Here is a 23,144-nt window from a genome sequence, read left to right as displayed (position 1 = left end):
CTTTCTCATGTCAAATAAAAGAAGACATTTTTAGATATTTCAGGTTAGATTGGTTAATGACCTAATAAAGTTTCCTGTCTTTTACTTAATAGTAAGAACCTAGCAAATTCTACTTTCATTCTGAGGGTCTCGATAGCCAGAAAGAAAACAGACATACATATATAGAAAAAAGGGCAGACAGACGGATAAGGTAGAGTAGAGATGAGAGAGATTAGAAAAAGAGAGAGATGTCAACTATACTAATTACCTGTAGTTATTTAAAGATACCATTCAGGTCCAATTTAATTTGATGTTTCCAAAGCATTCCTTACCTATTAAAATAAATATTACTAAAGAAATCAATGAACTAAATTAATGGATCCACAAATAAAAATATCTTAGAACTAATCTTCCATTTAAAAAATAATGGAAGTCCATACTCTTTCTGGTACAAACCACAGATCCCCTCAGTCTGCCTTTCGCCTTCATAAGAGCCTTTCTGTTTATTTCACAGCAATGTGTACAAATTATTTACTTTATAACAGGCATTTCTACTGCGAACCTCACCTTCATATTAGCAATTATTTCATGAGTAATATTAACTGAAAATTTTAATAACTTTGACCTTTTGAGAGAGATAGTCACTTTCCTAAGACAATATCTTTTGATATAGAAATTGAAGATACAGTATTTTAATATAATTTATATTTTCAAGCATATTTAGTTAGACATTTCTTTGAAAATTCATAAATATGCTACTGCTATAGCTTAATAGATAAAAGGGAGTTGTAGTATTATAGTTAATGTTTAGAGAAGCTTTTAGGGTTTTTTGCTGTGATTTATTATTTAAAAATACACTATAAAGATGTCACAACATACATCATATACAAAATTCACTGAGCGTATATATATGGCTTTATAAAGTATATTCAGAGTGTTACCTCTGAATATAGTTTATATTATCTATCAAATTCCCATAAATGGGCCAATTTTGTGCTGTGTATTTGTTTAATGAGATCCAGTAGTAAAATGTGCCTAAAAGGCTTATATAAATCATAGAGCAACACTTCCCCATGACCATTTAAGTCTCTTCAAGTAATGATCCAAGACTATACAGAAGGATTCTATTTGTTTCTGTAGAGAATAAGTTTCAAAACAGAGTTGTCTCGCTACCCAGAAGGCTTTTATGGTAAAATAAAGAAAGAGTCATTTGTCTTAGCCTTACTGTACAAACAAGGATTGATGTAAGGTCATCCTTAAATATAATATAAATTTTAATGTAACAATATATTCATTTTTCTATGATGAATATAAAGTTTGTTTTGTTTGGAATACATTTAAATATATAGGCATAGACATTTTGACATGTAGGTGAATGCGTGTGTTTTAGTGAAGTTTCAGTATAATTTGAAAACTCCCTAAGGACATATTCTCCCAAGCAACAAAACATATTTTAGAACCATTACTAACTGACCGAGAAGCTACATGCCCTTACTTTCATTGGAAGAAATCTACAAGAGTATATCTTACACGTACATAAATACTGTTGATATCCCAAAGACTAATATTTAAGCAATCTAATTAGCATGTCTTTATTAATAAAATTTTATTGACGTGAAATTTCCTTTTACTTTATGTAAAACATCATTAAAATATCTTCATTGTGTTACAATGTAAAGAATCTTAGTTGTCTCTGAAGAAATCATTAGCAAATATCTCCCAGTGATTGAAATAACTAAAACATCAAAAGTAATCTGAAGTTTATACCAAATGTACAGAGAATAAACTTTTAGAAGGGTAAGCCATGCACAGTACCTTATATTTCTTTTTCATGTATCACTGTAAAGAAGTTCATGATTCTTGGTATCTATACAAACCCACAGAGGCAAAGCCAGAGTAGCCGAATCTGTCTTAGCTAGAATCGCATATGTGAAAATCTATTTTGACACTACAACCAAAGCCAAAAATAAACCAACATGAATAAGAAATATAAAATCTATATCAAGTTTTTCATCTAAAATTGTTACCCAATTTTATAATATAAATGATAGCATAATGTTCTTAAATATTAAGCTGATGCATGCCAAATATTCCTTGTTAGTCAAACCCAAACTAGGCAAGGTTAGGAAACTTTCCATGTAATCAGAACCTAGTGAGTAGAATCAAGTTCCTCTTTTAAGGGGCTTCAAGGTCACTATCAATTATAAGTGCGATACAGAAATGCTTTTGTTGTCTAGAGTCATCGGGGGCTTTGCACTTTCCCTGATAGATTATCAAGGGTCTAGTCCAGTGTGACAAACAGCATTGCTAGTCCTGATAGACTTATGCATATGACTTTCCACTTAGTAAGCACTGGGAGGACATCACTCACCTTGTTCAAGTGGTTGACTTTTAGTTGAAGTAGTTTTCATCTTGAGTGCCTCCCTAACAGACATGTCACAGCAGGAGCCTTTGTTAGTGTCTTGGTCACTGTCCGCCTGATCGCTGTCCCCGTGCCCACTGTCTCTCAGGCTGGCTCTTTCTGGGTCTTTAAACGTGGAGCTACTGAAATACATATGAAGAGAAAGAGGAGAGAGTGTTGTCTCTACCAGTTTAAACGTGGGGTGTAGTCTCTTGCAAAGCAATTTTGACACGAATGCAAATGGGGAAGCCGAGAAAGTTATTTAATAGGCCTTACCTTTGAACAAACTGCTGCCTGCTGCCCATGTAATTGGGCTCTGCGGGAAAATTGTCTGTCTGTGAAAGAGAAGGAAAAAAAAATACGTATAGTTGTACACTGGACAAATCTCCTGCAGAGCAACAAGATTTCCTAGTGGAAAAATGATTAATAATTCAAAAATTCTCTTAATCTTCAGATTTGTACATTTTAATTAAATTGGAAATTGCTGACATGTAATTATGTACTCAGAACAATTAAATGATTCCGGTCCACAAATTACCTGTTAAAGTAAACAATGAACCTGTCAAAACTGGCATTATCTATTAGTACCAGGATGGATAATGCTGTCATTGTTGTTTCTTTACCCAGATATTAAGATTGAATATTTGTGAGAGGAGTGGGAATATGACCTAATTTCTTCATATTAAAAGTGTACATTATTTTAAAACATTCATTTTTATACATAATTTTATCATCTGCTGGAATTCTATGCCCTTCCTCATATCACATCATGTAAAGTCATTTACTTCATTAAAAGATGGTCTTTCCTCAAAATTTTACTAGGAAGAGATAGATATAAGCAAATCATAAATGGTTGGATTCACTCTTAATTCAATCTCAACTATACTCTAACTATAAAACCTACAATCAAACAGCCTAATGGAAGTGGATATTGCTTTCTGGGGCTTTAACACAGAGCGAAATAAAATTTTTAATAGTTACTTAAGTATTAAGAGTAAAGACATTGAAAAGCTAGCCTTGTCGTTTTTACTGCTTCCAAACTGACATGGAGTTCTGCCAACAAGAACTGAATTCTCCTTGTATCATGGAACAGAGTCTTTTGGGAGAAATAGACTGGATCTTTCATAGATCTCCCTATACTGTACATTCACACACGTTACTTCTTCGTGCAGCTGACTTGGTGACAATGCTTCTCCTGTTTTCTGCATTTCTTCATATCACGCTATTAGGCACTGGAGCAGCAATGGGGCAGTACAGACCATCCAGCATACAAGTATCAGACACACAGAGCATGGGACCCATGGAACAAGCAGGCCAAGGTAAGGCTTATTGCAGTGAAATATGTGCTTTCTTTAAAAGTAAGGCTAGTTTAAAACAGTAGGGATTTTTTCTTTCTATGTAATAATTACATTTATTTGACTTTGTGAAGTATTGCTAGAAAAAATAAATATGGGTTCAGGAGAATAATGAAAGTGTTTTGAAATATTGAAATATATTGAAAATACATTGAAAAAGTAAATTGAAAAATAATGGAAATATTATATAAATCTCCTTGCCTATTACAAGTCTGAGGTGATGAAGAAACAAAATTTTCTTAATCTGTATACTTTTTGTCTTTTTTTTAGATGCAATGACCATTTCCAAGACATATGCAAGGTGCACTGAGCAGTATGAATTCAAGTTTCACCCTAATTATATTTAACAGTTGGTAGCCTGTATCTTCATCATCCTGTACCTGAGCCTGGATTCAGTGAAGCATTGTCATGTGCCTCAACCTGAATTAGGTAAAGCTGCTTCTTTTTATTCCCATAATGACAAACAAACAACTTCAAGGAAAACTTTGACTACAAGTAAAATGAAAATTGCCAAACTAAATAGATGTCACATTGTTACAAAAGTCCTGGCTAATTTTAAAAGTATCTACAAACTTTGCAATTCTACAAACTTGATAAACCCTATCTTGTACCATAGTGAAAAGTCTGTATCAAGTTCTTTATTACTGCTAGGAAAAAGCCACATATAAATATTTTGTACAAGATCAGGGAAAATAGAGTACAGAGTGTTAGCAGGAAAGTCAAAGAGAAAAGGAAAGTTGGAAAATAGTTAGAAAACATTAGGATCACTGTAAATAGTATTTACAATGGTATACATTAGGTGAACTTTCATGTGTTGTGTTCAGTGGGGCATATGAGGAAGAATGAAGAAACTTTTCTCCTCTCATCCTAAGAACAGTTTCTGGAAATTCACGCATATTAGTAAGTTACATTCTCCCACCGAATAAAGGATTATAAAAGAATATGTGTTCGTAAATACATACATTCATAACTGTGAACCACACATCATTACTGTTACCTACAATTGTTTATAGGAAGGTAGAGAAACAAAGGAAAGGGAGAGAAAATGTTATTTGGCAAGAACAAGAAGAAAGTTAAAAGCAGAGGGTCAAACTTGAGAAAAATACAGAGAAAAGAAATACAGAAACAAAAATATCCAAGAAAGAGGAAGACAGAGGGAGTGTAAAGAAACAAGGAAGAAAGAATGTAGGGGTTGTGATCCCAGAGCTTTAAAAACTGCAAATATAAAAGCTTATGATCTTATCAGTAACACAGTGTCCATGTTTAAGAACAATTTCCATGCTTATTGATTAAAGTTGCTTGGAAAGCAAGAGACTGGATAGATTCTGTGTAATTAGTACACAGTAGCCATTTGGCTTTTTATAAACACACAACTAATTCACTCAAAGAAGTATACAGTTTTAATATAGACAGCAAAATTCTCATCAGCTGTGCTCGGGGATGTTCAAAAATTCATTCAACATTATTCAACTAAAAAAAATACTAGTTTTGTGGAAAAGAAAAATTAAAAGAGAAATTCAAAAGTATGTGCATCATCATTTATTAAACCTAGCTATAGAAGGTTATAAGTTACAGGACTGTATTTTAACATTTGAGTTTTACTTTGTACGGGCATGATGCTTAAGCTTTACATCTTGGAGAAGAATAAAATGTGGGTTCATACTGTTACAACTCTATCTTTCTGCAGAGTAGATGTATTTTCTCAGAACAAAAGGGATCTGAACTAACACAAAACTGAATGTGATATACTCCTTTTGTTTTTGTTTTGTTGTGTTATGGTTATTTTATTTGTTAGAGATAATAAACATTTGTAAATCCTTTCTTTTTGGCACAAGCAAACAGACCAACACACCAAAGCAAGCAAACACTTAGGTTGATTAAGTTTTGCGGAATATAATATTCTTCATTAATGATACTCTTCCTTTAGTTCATCGCCAATACGCACCAAAGCACATTGCATTAGCCAACACAAATATTTTTATCGTCAACAGTGAATAAGAGCTATTCCAAAGATATACCACTTTCTGAGACATTATTAAACTAGTAACATTATGAAGCACAAATCATAAGTTAAATCAAAATATAACTGAGAAGACTAAAAAATGCATGCAGTCAGACTAAATCCTATTGGATAAAATGAGTAAACCCTGTTTGTGAAGTAACTATGCTATGCCATTTACATGATTTTAGATGTGGACATTAGGTAGATCATAAAAGTAGGGAAACAAGATTTTATGTTATCTCAATAGAATAAATGGAAATTCTGAAAATTCCAAATTATCCACATCAACTCTAGAAATTTTCAGTAAATATGAAGTAAATTGTTCAATTGCATTAATTGTACAATCATGAAAATATAATATATTGTCAAATTAATAATAATTTTATGAATATATGAATGAACAAATATATAATTATATCATAATATAAATTTATAAAAATACAAATGTATTGCAATAAAATAATGAAGTCACAAGTATATGCTGTAATTGTAATGTGGATATGGCATATGAAAATACCATTGTTATATATATACACGCATATAAAATGTTGAGAGCTTGCAAGGTTTTCTCCCAGGCAAGGAGACCTAATTTCCTATTCATCACTGTAATAGAAGACCTACCAAGTTCAGAAAGGCATGTAAAATGAATACATGACATACAACATGTAAATGGATAAAGTGCGATGATCTGAATCCCAGGTCTATATGGACAAACAAGCAAACATCTATAATAGGAATCCTTCTCATGTGTTTGCATCACATTATGTATGTGAGTGTTTTCCTACATGTGTGGATATGTACCCTGTTCATACCTGGTGGCTATAGAGGTCAAAAGAGAGCACTGTCATCCCTGAAACCGGAGTTACAGATGGTTATGAGTCACGACATGGGTATTGGATACCAAATCTGACTCCTCTGCAAGAGCAACTAGTTTATTGAACTACTGAGTGATCTCTCCAGTTACCAACTGAGAGGATTTTTAACATGAAAAATCACTTTATAATATGCCACTGAATTCTCTTTGTATGTGTTTTTCTCCTTCGGGTGTGAAATGGGAGGTAGGGATGAAAATTTATGTAGAATCTCAGTTTCATTATGCTTTTTGCATTCCTTTTTAATTTTTTACACTTTTATAAAGTTGTTATTAAATTGCATTATATCTGTCATTTTCAGTGCTGTTTTTGTTATTTGATTCTTGGTCCAATATCAGTTTTATTCTCCATGTACATTATAACTATGAAATTCTTTTTCTAATTTCAGGTATTGTTTTTCATAGGTGGTTGAAGGCTGGATTTTTGTATAATCTATGATCTGAGATAACTATGTACTAGTGAAATGAACTTATCCTCTGATCTAAGGGATGGAATTTGGTTCACAAGCCTTTGATTTGGTAAAAAAAAAAAAAGAAGAAGAAGAGGAGGAAGGACATTAATAAATACCAGTATTTTCCAATCCATATCAACTATGTTCCCTCAAGAGGTTCTTAGACATGATTGGGCTCTCTGGGATGTCAAAATCATCCCCTTCTAAAAGTCTAACTCATAGTGGGTGGTGTAATAGCTAATAAACCATGGCAAATATTGTTTTATATTTAATTGCCAGGGTGCGATTACAATAATCACAGATTTCATTCCAGCAACGCTTGCTTGCATGATGGTGAGACGTTTCCTATAGAATCCATCTTTCCATCTTTTCTTTGGCAGGGGCATATGTGAAGACAAGTATCCTGACATTTTTTTAAACATTGATTACAAGCTACAGTGTAATGGTGGGGTCTTCATTTATCTCATCCTACAGGTATTTTACTGGGTAAAGAATAACTTAAAATCATATACAAATTTCATTATTGTTATAATTACTGTTATTGTTAGTAATACAGTCATTGTCATGTTACAAATAGGATTTAAAATTATCAAAAGTTACTCTGGAAAATTTGAGTCATGTATTCTAGGCAATATTATCCTGAATCCACTGTCAAGCTTGCAAATTATTTTGACAATATTATCCTTGTACAACATACCTCAAATGATGATCACTTACATTAATAATCTTTTAAATCTTTAAACATATGCTATTAAATTATTTCCAAAATTAGAAACAACTTACTATGGTGTTTTTCACCAGGAACAATGTATTCTTTCTTAAGATGGTTCCCAGTGGTCTACATTTAGCCCTGTGTATTTCCCACAGAGCTCCTGGGGACTAAGCAACCAACCAAAGAGTACACATGGTCGGACCTATGGCTCCAGCACCATATGTAGCAGAGAATGGTCTTTTCTGGCATCAATGGGAGTAGAGAGCCTTGGTCCTGTGAAGGTTAGATGCCCTGGTGTAGGGGAATGACAGGGTGCTGAGGTGGGAATGGGTGCGTGGGTTGGGGAGCACCCTCATAGAAACAGGGGGCAGGAGGGATGGGATATGGAGGTTTGCAGAGGGGAAACCAGGAAGGGGGATAACATTTGAAATGTAAATAAATAGAATAACCCATAAATTTTTAAAAGAAAAAGATGGGTGCTGCCATTTACTGGAACTTGAAGTGAGTCTCTCAGAAGATTTGCCAATATTATTAAATCAATCTTTATGTCTCACATTAGTCTTCTACTCAAATGAATATAACTTTTCCTCATAGATTTTAGTATTTGACTCACTATCTTTTCAAAAGACAAATGAAGACACACTCTGCACTGAGAATACTTACTCAAATAACGTGCAATTGTATAATCATGAGCTATGGAGACAGAAATGGCCTCGGAAAACACTATATACAGATGATTACACTAGATACGCCTCGGCTATTATCATTTGGTTTTTACTTTGTATACAGTCAAGTGCATATTTGAAGCAACACAGAGTTCTATGAATTCTTCAGCATCTGGAGTCCGAAGCAACAAGCAGTATATAGTAAGCAAGCTGTGAGTCAATCTAATTTCCTCTTGTTCTCTCCGACCTCCACTACTAATGTTTAACACATGACAGCTTTGATTTCTCCTCTGTTATAATTAAATACTATATATAATTGAGAGATCTTACATTGGAATAAATGGTTTTCTATTTGGGGAAACGAGGGGTTTTTTTTTAGTTTAACCTAAGTTAATATTTTAGTAGTACATTTATCACTAAAAAATAATACTTCAGCATGGCAAGACAACTCAGGTAAAATTGAGGAAAGAAGAGAATGAATGCCTGTAATTTGTCCCCTTCTCACAACACAAACAAAACCTTATGTGCATTTTACATACATCTAGCTTTGTATTTACATGCATGATATCTAGCTTGACTCCAGTTGGGGAGGAGAGTTTCTATAAATATTCATACTCAAATTTTTGTGACAATATTATTAATCTTTGAGGGGAAAATCTGGGAGCAACAATTGTAACACATTAAAAAATATGTATTGAACCTCATAAGAAAGTGAAATTTTCTCCAGAATAGCTATATATTTTTATAGTCTCAAAAAAGTTTAAAATATATTACTTGCATATCCATTGTATTATTACTGTTAAATGTTTTGTTTCATAAAGTGGGCATGTAGTAATGATTAACGAGTCCCTTGTTGTTAATTAGAGTGTATTATTTTTCACGGGAGTACAGGTCACTAATGCAATATGATGAATGGACTGTCCCAATCTTTTTGTTATCATGTCATTTAATTTTGAGAGTCTATTGTAATATAAAGTATTCCCCAAAGGAGTAGACTATCTTTAAATCTTGTCAACTGTTATTAGCAAGACTAACAATTATAATTTAACAAAGTTTTAGCTTTTAATTTTCTCTGGATCTTGCTTTGTGTGAAAGTTCTACCCATTAACTGATTTCCAATTTTTTTAAACCTTTATAGTTTAGTTCTTTGAATGTTGATTATGATTCACATACAGGAGAGAGAGACAGAGAGAGACAGAGACAGAGACAGAGACAGAGAGAGAGAGAGAGAGAGAGAGAGAGAGAGAGAGGCAGAGACAGAGAGAGACAGAGACAGACAGAGAGAGGAGGGGAGAGAGAGACAGAGACAGAGAGAGACAGAGAGAGAGAGAGAGAGAGAGAGAGAGAGAGAGAGAGGCACTCACAGGCAAGCATGCAGGCACTTGTGTACATGTGTACAAGCATGCGTGTTTGTGTATAAACTGTGAAGTGTTGATCATAGTTCATTTCCACTGATTTACTATTGAATTGATTTTTCATTTTTGTCAAAACTCAATTTGCCATATTTGTGCAGGCTGACTTCTTAGCAGTTTCTTTTGCTCCATTGATCCCTGTTTCCATTCTTAGAATAATACTGCAGGGTCCTGCTTAGTATACCTTCCATGCAGCAGTGAGACTCCATCTCAAGTCTTCTTTTTTGAAATTGTTTTAGCTGATCTAGTTCAAGTGTGTTTCTGTATAAATTTTAAAAATGACCATGCATGTATGTATAGAGACTCCTTCTACAAATTGAATGGAATTCGGTTTTATTTATTGATTACTGAGAAAGACTGACGTCTCTACTGCTTTCTGTGTTCTGATCCATACACAGGTGCTGACTGCCCGTTTCCATCTCTGAAGAAGGAGGGAGTACTGAATGAAAGCGGAAGTAGGTCTTTATGTTGTAAACATGACAAAGGAATCATCTTACTCCATAAACTAATTGGGGGTTGAGGTAGCACACGGCAAACATTTGTCTAAAAACCTCTGGCTCTCACACACTGTTAAATCCTGCTCTGGGTATAGTAAATTTAGATGGTCAGGGTTCAGACTCAGGGATAAAGAAAAATTGCCTTGAACTGGGGACCTGGGGTTGATTGTACACATCGATGCCAGGGGTTTGAAAACAAAACAAGTTAGATGCTTCCTTTAATTCAAAGGCACTGCTTTCCACATCTCTAACAAGCATTCTTTTTGCAGCAGACTAAACACCAGGGAATGTTAAGAGGGAAATAATTCATTTTAAGCCCTTTCAAACAGACTTTCCTTCTGATAGTTTTGCCTTCACCAGAATATATGGTTTGGTTCTTTCTACTTTGCTGAAGTAGGCTACGGCATTTTAAGCCACTACTTATAAAGCTATATGACAGCACCTATGGCTTTGGAATTTCTAAAGTGCATGAAGTATGACAATAACTACATTTATCGCTGGCTTTAGGAATAATACATTTTATACAAGTATGGTATACTAGACATTTGTGTTCTCTTACAAAAGAAATAATAAAACACTGGATACTCTTGTCATGTTGAGAAAAAGCCTGTGTTCCTCGAGATGAAAGTAAGAAAACAGGAACTGCTAGTCCCTGTAAATAAAAATATTTCACCTAACACTCAATGAGCATGACTTCGACTGTTTTGAGGTGATATGGTGCTATGTTAAAATCTTCTGCAAATGTTAACTGTTCTATAAATGACACTGATAACTTTAATAACTAAGGTGCCAGAATGTAATTATGTAACTTATAAATCTTTAAGGAAATCATCCTTGACAAGAGAGAAATTGAGATAATTAAAAGATAAGATAAGTGCTATTTTGTTTTCTAATGACAGACACAATGCAGAAAATGCAACTTATTCCATGGAAGTGTTTGCTACGTTGAGTTGTGGAACCAGGGTCACCGATATGCCTCTAAATGCTATATATGCTTGCCCCTCTTCAGCGGTGTAGCATCTGCCACTACGGGATGTCTTATGAGAGAAATAGAATCATATTTAGCAGTTGCTTTTCTAACACTTCCATTTCCATTCAATACACTCAGCTTCTGAAGCCAATCTTCTTCCTTTTAAGTTCCTGCATAGGTGGCACTGCAAGCACAGAGTTCTTTCTTTTCTGCCTTTTGTTATCTCTCAGGCAGACTTTTTGTCTCCAGGGACTGGGTTCTTCCCTGCCTGCTTTCTCTCCATCTCTATAAAAAGTTCTGGAGGATGATTTCCTCTGGAAGGGATACCTAAACTGGGTTCTCTGCAACTGAACCTTCAGGACCTCAAACCTTATACGTTGCCAGTAGATAGCCACTACAATTTTGAAAATGTTTCTTTCCAGCTTCTTTTCTACATATCAGTGTCTAGAGACAGGAAAAGAAATGTGAGGGAGGTCAGCTAGCAATATTATTTTACTTATAACCACTATGAATACTGAATTTTCTGATAGATGCATTTCCTTATAATCAGAATTTATTAATTTTAAGGAATGTGGCAGAAACAGTTTTATGGACTAAATTATAGATTCAACCCTGTCTTTAGAAGTCCAATTCACCTAGGCATTGTGGAAATGCTTTGAAATCCTATGTCTTATAACACATGTGCTGACTTACAGTTGCGTTATAGGAAGAGATATTCTGCCAGCAACCTTGCTGAGACCGAAGGTCCATTTTTCCCAGCTTTAGCTTCAAGGTTATCTATCACAAGTCTTATGACACTGCGAGCAGGAGATTGGCTAAGATATTCTGAAAGTCCTGGCACGCAGAAACTGTGAAATAGTTAAGTGTGTGTTGTGATAATTTGTTTGTTATGCAGCAACGGAAACTCTAGGATTGCAAGGCCAAGAGAGACATGCTGTGAGAGCTCTTGGAGAACTTCCAGAGGTTTTTGGATTTTTGGAATATCTACCTATACATCATGAAATATCTTGTGATGGCCCAAGTTTAAACACAAAACTTACTTGTACTTGGGGGGAGGATGAGTACATAAAGGTAATTTCATTCAATGTGTTAAACACTTTTATATCTGATGACATATTGACACTCAAAAGTTCTGGAGCTTTTCTAGCTTTAGGGATGCTCATCCTGTATCTGAATTGTATGGAAAAAGATGCCTCTATGCTGGAGTGTTAAGAGGAGGGAATTGTGTTTGGAGTGGAATGTGAAGAAACAATGTGCTTTTCTAAACATTAAAATAATGCAGAGAAAAAAAAAAAGAAATCCTATGTCACTGAATTTGGATGCCTGTTTTTGGAGAATTTTGTACATTTGGCAGCGCTCTGTCTTTTATTAGGATCTATGAAACAGTATTATTGACCATTATTATGTGTCCATCTCAGTTGCCAGCATAGAAACACTAGAGTTATTGTCCACATTCATTTTAAACAGAGAAACTGCTGCTAAGGGATTGCCACTGACTTGCCTGTCATCTACCCAATTCATTTCCAAGCCGTGACACTTGGCAGGGACTTTTCATGGCTCCCCAGTTCTATGCTGGCTCTCTCAGATCAGAATGGAAAATAATAAACCATCTCGATATTTTTAGAAATGAGTTAATGAGAATTTAACAGAACTTGGTTTAAAGGGCTCTTTAAAATTATTATTATATACTAAGCAAATTAGGTCTATTATTCTCCCTAGAAAGTTTTCAGAGTGACTGGGCTTTTATCTTTCTATACTTACATGTTAAATTATTTTAAATACTGAATATATATACAAATATATAAATATTGTAATAATTAGATTTTTTTCCCTTTGACTAGCACCACAAAAGGACTATAATATTTGGATATTATTTCCAAATATCCAAGTGCAGCCATGAGGCTTAAACATATGATTACTTAACAACATTATACTGAAATAAACTGACAAAACAGGCACTTATAAGTACTTACCTTATAGATACAAGAGAAGTTTAAGACATTATGTTTAACCAATCATTATATAAAATTCTCAAGCAAAAATAAAATTAAAAACTAGAGCCAATTTCATCAGCTCATTTTGTTACAATACTGAAGTTAAGAGTGCTAAGAATGTAGTGATTTTCTACTAAATATGTTTCAGTGGTCTTATGACTCATAATGCAAAACTATCATTCAAAAGACAATGTCAATTATTACTTTGATGTGGATGCATTTCGTAGGCAAGAGCAAAGAATAAGAGGAAGAAGTCTACTTTCTTTGTGACTTTGAATGACTAACTCATGTTCTCACCATTACAGGTCATTTTAACTCTTAAATAATAAAGAAAAGAAAGTGATAGGGTTCAATTTGAGTTGGTGTATGGATTACTATTTTTAGTCCTTCTTCTATCCACGGCATGATGAATCAATTATTACTAAGTATAAACAAGTTAGCCAACCCACCATTATTCAATGCATTTTATTACTGCTAATAAACACTTAGGAGTGTTCTAAAGTCCTCAACATTTCCTATGGGCCTTAAAAGTCCCACATATGACACAGAATTTAGAATTTCCAAAAAGTCAATCCAAAAGTCAGATTCCTGTTTTAAAATAAAAGAGTAGTTTTAAAATAAATTGTGGAAACTGAGGATAAAATACACAAGTAATAGTGGACTTTTGTTCAGAAAGGAATATGACAAAACGATGATTATCTCCGGATTTGAAAACACTGCTAAGTATTCACAGAATAGTTAGATACTAGAATATAATTTCTATGAAGCATAATAGTAAATATAAGATGCAATATGTATGACTCAAAAGGAATGGTCTCCTTTTGTTTGGTAGTCATATATGAAATTAAAATCAACAAAGGTCCTTCACTAATGCTGATATTCTTAATTAAGAAACAAAAGTAAATTAGTATCTCTCCTCTTTATCACAGTGTCACTTGAACATTGAACCCTAAGAGTGAGTGCATTTTACTTGGATTGGTGACTTTAATTCTAAGAAATTTCTTCCACTAAGGAAAGAATTGTCCTGACAAGATGACAGTCACTTAATGAAACAGTAATTCAGACCCTTCAAAAGCTAGTTTGGAATTGGACATAGCTATTTTCACTTTGTTGGAAACTGTTTGGAACTCATTTGGCATAATTTATTTACACACCCATAACTAAAAACAAACAAACAAACAACAAACAAAAACCCAACAGTTCTGTGTCACTACTGCCTTACATGAGTCTTTGGCCCAGGATTCTTTCCTTGCCTAAAAGAAAATTCTATTTGAATCTTGCTCTTTCCTTATTCCCAAACTGCCCATGGCTATCTCTGTGTTTGTTACTCAGAAATGACAGTTACTAGAGACTTTGTTAATCACATACCTTAAAGTGTTAACCATCTAGCTGTTAGAGAAAGGCATGTCTTAGCTATAGCTCAGCGTTTAACAACATGATTAAAACATTTGCCATTTATTTCTGTACTTGGAAATAAGAAATGCTTTTATTTGAACTATTTTTAATTAGGTTACAACCTAGAAAAGCAAAAATAACGTCACTTTTTCCCCTCTGTAGCACATAGGCATTGATCATAGTAGATACATTTGAAAAGCACTTGACTGAAAAAAAAAACCTGCTCATATTTTTTTTAAAGTGGAGCCCAGTGTTAGGTGATTTGTAGCATGTTTATGTTCAATTCCAAAGTACTTAAAAACTGCACAAACAGTACCACCAGGGAGCACCTGAAAATGAAACGCACTTATACATACACACGGCTTCCTGAAGTATATTACAAATTCCTCTGGAGAACTCTTATGATAAGAGTAAGTAACTGGGTTTTCGTAATTTTTCCCCCAGTGATACTGCTCTTAGCTCTGTTACTTCAAAAAACCCACTGTCTCCTATCCATGGTGTGTCATTTGGATGCTGTGTTTTCTTCTCTGCTTGACAAGGTGATCACACTACTTTAAGGCAACCCACCCCAGTCCAATATTGCCCTCTAACCTCATGATGTATGGGGCCAATAAGAACACGATCTTTTTCTCTTTTTTTGATGGGGAAAATAGTATCTGTGGACTCGATGGAAGACCACTACAAACAATGTGAATCAAAATTCTTTTGAGTTAAAATTTCTACATGTCATTAATGACACATGTGACATTTATGTGTGCTACACTTACTGTAGTACTCCATTTGTTGTTCATATTTATCATTGTTATTTGTATTTTATGGACTTATGAGTCTTATCCAAATAATATTTGTTAATCAAGTATTCCTTCTTTTCCAGTGCCAGGCTACGCGGTATCCAACGGCTTTGCTCCTCTAACGGTTATGCGTTGAATAAGCACAAATAAAAACGTGGATATGTATGAGACAGTTTGGGTAAGAAGAAAAGAATCATAAAAAAATCCCGTGATTAATTAAGTTAAGAAGCACAGACGGCTTAGGGAGTCTTTTAATTTGGAAATTGTTCTACTCTACAAGGCCAAGCTAGAGAAAGAAGCCAAGCCCCTGTGGTCTACACGGGTTCTGACAAATGTTCAATGTACAGTATGCAGATGATTTAAAGAATTTTCCTACACATTGATCTGAGGGTCAAGAACTAAAAAGTAATACCTCATAGTACCAATGATCCACACCGTGTGATATTTTGAACAAATATGCTTTTCAACGTAATACAGTAAGTAGCATAAGAACTCCGAATGTTGTATCAGGCTAGCTTCCTGTACAGATGTAGGCAAAACTTTCAGACTTCAATTTATACATAAATTGGCTGACTTCAATTGCACTTGTATGCATTTGTATTTATTTTTAACCTTGATTTTTGATGGAGTGTGTATACACGTTTGTGCAAGTGTGTGTATGTCTGTGGGTTGAAGCCAGACTGCTAACCTAAGTGTCTTCCTCAATAATTCTCAACTTCATATTTCCATAGAAGTTCATTCACTGAACCCAGAGCCCCGTGATTCAACTAGATTTAACTGGGGAGCAATCACTAACGGAATCCTGTGTCAGTCTGAATAGCACTCAAATTCAGGTATGCATTAAATGTCATGCCTGGCATGCTTCCTGGGTACTGGGGATCTGAGCTCAGTCTACAGGCTTTGCAGCAAGTATTGTGCACACTGAGCAATTTCCTAGCCCCTGTGCAAATGTTTCTGATATTAGTTGTTTTATAATTATATTGACATGTCATGAGTTGAATTGTCTCAATGCTTCTCTGTTTCAAAAGAAAAAAGTAGTGTTTAAAGAAAACATGTATCCTTTCACTTCAAAATTTAATTTGTTAATTTTAAAAATCTGAAATATCTAGAATCCAAATTTAACAATGTATTCTAAAAAAAACAAATTTCCTAAAATGTCTACTTAAAAAAAAAACCAAAGGAGGAAACATAACTTAGAGAATATAAAATGACAACTTAAAATCCAATAAATTATTTTACTAAAATTAATTCAATCATTATAAATATATCATATATAAATATTGATTCTTTCTTATATGGTGCTAAGATTTGGAAAGTGGAAAAATCAGTTTTTTTATGAATCACGTGTTGATATTACTTCCTGGAGGTTTACTGCTCCAAACTGTTTTATCATCTTGAAGAATAAGCAGAATGATAGACATAAATATTTATTTAGTACCTAGTTAATATTAAACATGTGTTTTACAATATGAGTGATCATGTTTAATTTTAATCGCTGTATCCACCATAAAAATGTTGATAGATTCTACAAGAAAACAGAAAAGTAAGTCAAAAACAAGAAAGCACTTCTGCATGGATGGAGGAGCTGTGGTTTTGTTTTGGTTTGGTTTTTTTAAAGCAGGAATCATGGGAATAGAAGGTCAATGTAAACAATCTGTCTACAGAGTGTAACTGTTGAAATGAATTATATCCACTGACCGACACAGAATTACCCACTTAGAGACAACACTTAACTGCACTATCAACCTTCAAAGACGTCTGTACCATACTCATATGAATGTAAGAGAAAGACAGTTTACTATAACATGTTCAGATCACATTTAAAAATAACAAGCTGCATGCATATACATGATCAAAATAGAAATCAATACTTCCCCTAAACCCTTGCATTAGGCCATAAGTAATCCCTAAAACTCCTTTACATTTTATATCTTTGGAAGAATAGCCATGTATACACATTTCATCCTAGCAAGGACTGCTATATCATCTCAATAGAGAATGTGTTACTCTCTCAGCAGGAAAAATACCTGTTCAGAATAAGCAGAATCAATAAAATATATACAAAAATTATAATCTGCTTATACTTGAGTCATGTGGATATTTATAATTGAAAATAAATTGCAGGTTTATACAATGAAAGGTTAGCAATGACCGTGTCTGATTGGTAAATTATAGGTAATTAAAAATATAAATGAAACTTGTTCTATTTTCAGTCAACAATTATGTAACGAGTCCTCACCATATCCAAAGTATAGTTTTGGTATGGTGTTTTAAGAAGAATTTTTACAGTACGATTTTCTCATTAAATTTGGTGGAAGGAGCATAGTTAAATTTTGGTTTTAAAGAGAGAAACTTGAAGACTAAAAACTGCCAACAATGGAAAATTATCTCATGAAGTTTGCATCTAAAGGCTTTGTGGTGGGTAACTTTTTGTTCCCTAAACAAAATTTCTTTGGATGCACAAACTTTCAAACAAAAAACTCCATGAAATCCTGGGCAGAGAAGGAGGGCACAGTCCTGGGATCACATGTAGGAGGTTCATGCCTTGAGGGCAATTATAGAACCAGGTCCAATGGCACAGCAGCTGAGCCCAAGCCTGCAAGACTGCAAGTCACTGAGTCTGAGCTGTGTAGCTCTGGGAGCAGAAATTCTAAGCAGGGCAGATGTATCATCCTCCTAAAAGCCGGAGCCTGAACTGCCATAAGTGTTTGTCTCATCCCCAGTTCTTCACAATTCTCAAGGGGTTCAGAAACCACTGAGTCCTTTCTGTTTGCCTGTTTAGTTTGTTAGTTTATTAGTAGTATATTAGACATTTTAGGAAAAAATATACAACACAATTTATATAATTTTCCCTAAAAGAAATAAAACACCAGGTGTTATATTCTTGAGAGTCTACTCTCTCCTTACTGTTTTTACAAACTAGAGATTTAGGACTTGCCGTTTACAGGTTGAAAAATAAGGTTTCCCTCGCCCTGCAAGTGAATGTGTTGTTTCAAGTACAATCAGTTTATAAGTGCTGTACACTTAATACAGAAAAAAAAATCTAAAAACGAATGAAGTTCGTTCTGTAACCTAATTAAGTTTAAGGATCCATTTTCTTGAGGGGGACAGAATAGCACAAGTACAGAATGGAGCATGAGTGCCACAGTGCGTAATAGCTCAAACTAAAGGCATGACAATAAGCTTGTTTTCCATTATTGCAGAACCAATAAATAAGTATAATGAAAATCACGACACATTATTACATTACTCTGCATTGCCTCTATTCATTTAAAAAAAAACAAGATGAGTGCATTTAAAATACTTCCACATGTCAAATGACAGTAAGCTTTGCAATTGAGAGGATGCTGAGAGGAATATTTTAAAGAGCAGATGCCTAGTCTTATGAGGCTTATATCAAGATTATGGTAGGAGAACAAGATATGTAAGCAATAACTACTTCACACTAAGGTGGTGGTAGCATGGCATCCGAACATTTATGTCTTTCATTTGCACTGTGTTTTCTTGATATTATGCAGTCAATAAAAACCAAATTAAAAAAAAGCTTTAGCAAAAGCTTCCATGTCAATTAGCCCTTGGATAGAATCTCCTGTTTCCCTGTGATTTAATATACTGGGATTATATTAACAGCGCGGGCTTGTAAATAAGGAATATCTGGATCCGATTAATGGGAATAGACTGCCAAAACAATCAGCCTCTAACTTAACAAGTTTCTAAGTATTTAGAAAAGCTGTGAAATAGGATTACAAGGTTAAACTGTGTACATCTGGCTAGCCACTATATAAATATTTCAGAAATGTGATCTCATGGGCTGAAGAAACACCTGTCTAATCATGAGTCTTTTCCAAGATACATGAACTTCACTGAGCAGAGGAGTGCATGAATGTTGACAAGAAATCTTCATCAATTTGCATAATTTACTTCTTATGCTAGGCACATAATTTCGTCATGTTCCTCTCTTCTAAGTGAACATACAAAAGCATTCTGGAATGACTCTCTGCCACCACGCATCTGTTGACAAAAAGTGCCCAATTCTTTTCCGTGGACTGTAGCACGCAATTGAACTGCAGTTAGATATTTGAAGCATAAATTTAGGATGCCATGGAGGCTGCGAATAATTAACGAGAAACAGAGGCCTGTCATAAAGTAGCAGTCACAACTTGGGCAGTGCTCCTAGTTTATAGAAACCTTAATGATGTAGAAAATCAGATGTTCTTCACCAGACTCAAAATTGAACCACTGTGTTGACTCTTTGTCAAGTACACACCACCCTGTTAAGCTCGATGTTAGTTTAGATTTTTAAGAAAGGAGTAATTAGGTTGGACATGTGCAGTGTAGGGCACTCACCAAATTATCTTAAAACACTCAGTGTGAAAACACCAGCTTTGACTCTCTAGTCAAAAAATGGAAGCTAAAGGTCATGGGCTCAAATTTCTAATGACATTTCCTGAGAGGAGATGGGCGAAATGGACGCTAAAGATTGGATGGTCAATGCTTTCATGCACTATGTTTCATGTTTTATGTACCTTAATTTCCTAACGAGATGATGGATTATTGCAATTAACCAAGTGAAATGATACCCCACTTCCCTAACCGGCATATTTCCAGGGGACACCAAACCAGTGGTCCTTTCCTTCTCCCACCCTCTCAGCATGCTATTCTCCGTCCTGAAATTCTCAACCAAGACTACAATATTTCTAAATAATGTATAACTCCTTGGAAATTTCATTTCTGCTGTAGTGTGATGAATATTTAACACAAACAACCAAACTTATGCATCCTAAATTTCAATGGGAAATTTCAAGTAAAAGAAAATACATAATTTTTTTTGCCTAAATTTAAAATGAAGTTCCTTTGGTTGCACAATAAGTGAAAATGCTGGGCTGGTTGCAAGATGCATAGCTGTAAACAGAAAAGTTTACTAAAAACCAAAAGTGAATAAAATTTTCATTTTTAGATGTGACAGGTGAGAGAGGGTGTCTTCACTGTATCTTTTAGTGTACATGCCTGCCAGAAAGGTAGAAAGGACTCATATTGTAAGGCTTCTTTTTCATTTCGTTCATATAAATTAATCAACCTTTGTATTTTTAAAATATATATATTCATTTCTAGAATTTAAAAGAACAGAGGGATTGTTTATTTTAACTAATAGTCCAAATTTTCTTGTCTACTTAAGTGCAATTTCAAAAAGAAATACATGAAACTATTTAATGCAATCAATAAATATCTCTCTCTACACTGAAATACCAACTATGTCAATCCGAGATATAAACATAATTCAGTTAATTTGCCAATAAATACTACCAAGGTTTGTCACCACATATATCTGATTTTTAAGTAGAAACCATTCCTGCAGATGTAAATACACAAGGAACTTTAATATATACGTTAACACATATTTGCCACTGGAAATTCACAGACAAAAAGACCAACATGGCAAAAATGAAAGCATTTCTGAGAGTTCAGGATAAGGTGAAAGCAATGCTTCCTTACATCTATCTCATTATTCTCTACTTTTGTTCATGGTGTTAGAGATTGGACTCCAGGCCTTGGACACAGTAGGAACCTGCTGTACCATTGAAGGACATGTCTAAATATTGGCTACCTGAGACAAAGTCTGACTGTATAATTCAACCTGGCCTACATCTCAAGCTCTGCTTGCCTGTGACTTCAAAGTACTAAGACCACAGGTGTGTTCCTTTACAGTGATTAGAAAGACGCTTGAAAAACCTTTCACTGTTGTTAAGCAGATGAGAAAAGTTAAGTTGGAGATCTTGTGAAATGATGCACAAATGCTTGAAAGCTTGCGCTCTTGCAAAATTTTCAAGACTCTCAACATCATTTGGGATCTTCCAATATAGAAGATGCTTTGTCAATGGTCTTTAAAAAAAAAAAAAGCATACACGTATATGTAAAATGTCTCAAGGAAAAGGCAGAGAGGAGAGAAATGAGTAAAACATGCACAGTTTATGACAGGCCCCGGGTGTGGTTAGTAATGTTTGATAGAATATCTGCTTCAATGCCCTTCAAACAAAGAAAGCTGCCAAACAGGCAGTTACCACATCTACCATATCTACATCCTCTGCATTCAGCAGAATGGCTGTCAGTGGGCCTTTCTTCCAAATCTCCAATGTTACAAAATGAAATTATAGACTTGAAGCACAATGTTTATGATGAGTGTGAACGTAAACGTCAGCAGCGAGAGTTTACTGTCTGCAGGCTCACCTCACTCAGTATTGAACACCACTAAATTGAATCTTTCAAGAAGTGTCTGTGTTCTCCATAAAATGTCGAGAAATCATAAACATTTAAAAATTCTAATTTATGCTCCTTTTTATATTATTCCTTTCCTTTACAGCCTACATGCTCTGGTTAAGCAGAACTATGTGACAGCTTTTTTTCCCCCCTTAGACGTGATACTATTCTACCACCAAAATATCCCCTCATTCCTTGAATTAATTTTTAATATGATTTGAAAATTTAATTTTCTTGCAACTTTTATTCTTTCAAGTCCCTTTATCGTTAGATGTGAATGAACCTTGCAGATAGAACTCAGATGGAGAGCACCTAAGTTTTAAAACAGCATAAAAGTAAACAATTTAATTTAATATTAACAGTATTTTACTATGTATTCATTGGACTCATGATTATGAATCAAAACCATAGATTTTGACTATAAGTTAAATAACAGTAGGAAAATAGGGAGTATGATAGCCCTCAAAATAATTTTTTTTTTAGTATAGGCACAAGAATTAGATTAGCACCTACATAGTCAAAACAGATTCTGAATTTTGTGAACAAATGTGTGTGTGTTTATTCTTTATATATCTGATAATGGCAGTGTAATTTTCTGTTGATATTATCACATGACCAAAAGCATGTACAAATGTAATAAGCCTTAAAACTATACCTCAACAAATAGAACCAGATATTTATGATTCAACCATTATTTCATCTTATTAAAAATTACTTAAGGAAGTATTTGCATCTAAGTGCCTCAAAACATAAACAAAATGATTGTGGCAAATTATTGATTTCTTAGAATTGGATGAGATAGCTTTATAAAATGTATATGACAACTGAGTGACATAATTGTAATGCTGTGTAAGTCACAGCAAAGAATAAAAAGAATTTAAATAAATGACAATCAACACCATTGTCTCTTTGAATGCTACATACATATGCATATGTATGTATGTAAACTATATATAGTATGGAGTAATACTGGGAAACTTGAGGCTAATAAAGACTGCAATCTTTGAACACCGATTTTCTCTATGAACGTGAAACATATCAGCAAAAATACACAGGCTTTCTTATTGCTCTTGTTTGAAAGGTACCAGGTCAGGTATAAATTATAAGAATTGAGATGTGCTACCCCTCTTCAATTATTCCACCTAGACAAGATCAATTACCTGAATCTTAATATCATGTAGCTGAAACACTCATCCAGGCATTTAACACTGTTGAAATTTGAAAGAATTAAAATAATCTACAAGCTGTGTGCAGACCACTTAGCTTTTCATCAAGAACAGCGCTTAGGCAGCACCACCACTTTAAGAGAAAAGAGATGAACTGGATGGAAAGAAATAGTTAATTCTCGCGTCCTAATATCTTTATTATCTGTCTTTTAAACGCTTAGGTGTCA

At 34.2% G+C, this 23,144-nt stretch overlaps 1 protein-coding gene and 1 long non-coding RNA gene across 12 annotated transcripts in view; one reads left to right on the top strand and one right to left on the bottom strand.

The window, feature by feature from the left end:
* Positions 1 to 23,144, bottom strand: part of Pcdh17 (protocadherin 17) — a 94,264-nt gene that overhangs the window by 56,441 nt on the left and 14,679 nt on the right. For 7 of the 11 annotated variants that reach the window (NM_001431447.1, NM_001431448.1, XM_087585821.1 and 4 more), the window contains 2 exon segments: positions 2,351 to 2,523; positions 2,657 to 2,715. In NM_001431447.1, the coding sequence (NP_001418376.1) occupies positions 2,351 to 2,523; positions 2,657 to 2,715 (232 nt within the window). 11 annotated transcript variants of the gene reach the window in all.
* On the top strand, positions 3,615 to 21,212 carry LOC108352949 (uncharacterized). The gene is made up of 8 exons (XR_015638361.1): positions 3,615 to 3,699; positions 4,006 to 4,164; positions 7,441 to 7,534; positions 8,562 to 8,649; positions 10,248 to 10,304; positions 15,580 to 15,674; positions 16,228 to 16,329; positions 21,029 to 21,212. It is a non-coding gene; the product is annotated as an uncharacterized LOC108352949 (long non-coding RNA).

Source organism: Rattus norvegicus, chromosome 15 (assembly GCF_021556685.1).
Source record: "Rattus norvegicus strain SHRSP/BbbUtx chromosome 15, alternate assembly SHRSP_T2T, whole genome shotgun sequence".
NCBI classification, from domain to species: Eukaryota; Metazoa; Chordata; class Mammalia; order Rodentia; family Muridae; genus Rattus; species Rattus norvegicus.
The sequence above is the reverse complement of the archived record's forward strand: the minus strand, read 5'-3'. Positions and strand labels throughout refer to the sequence as shown.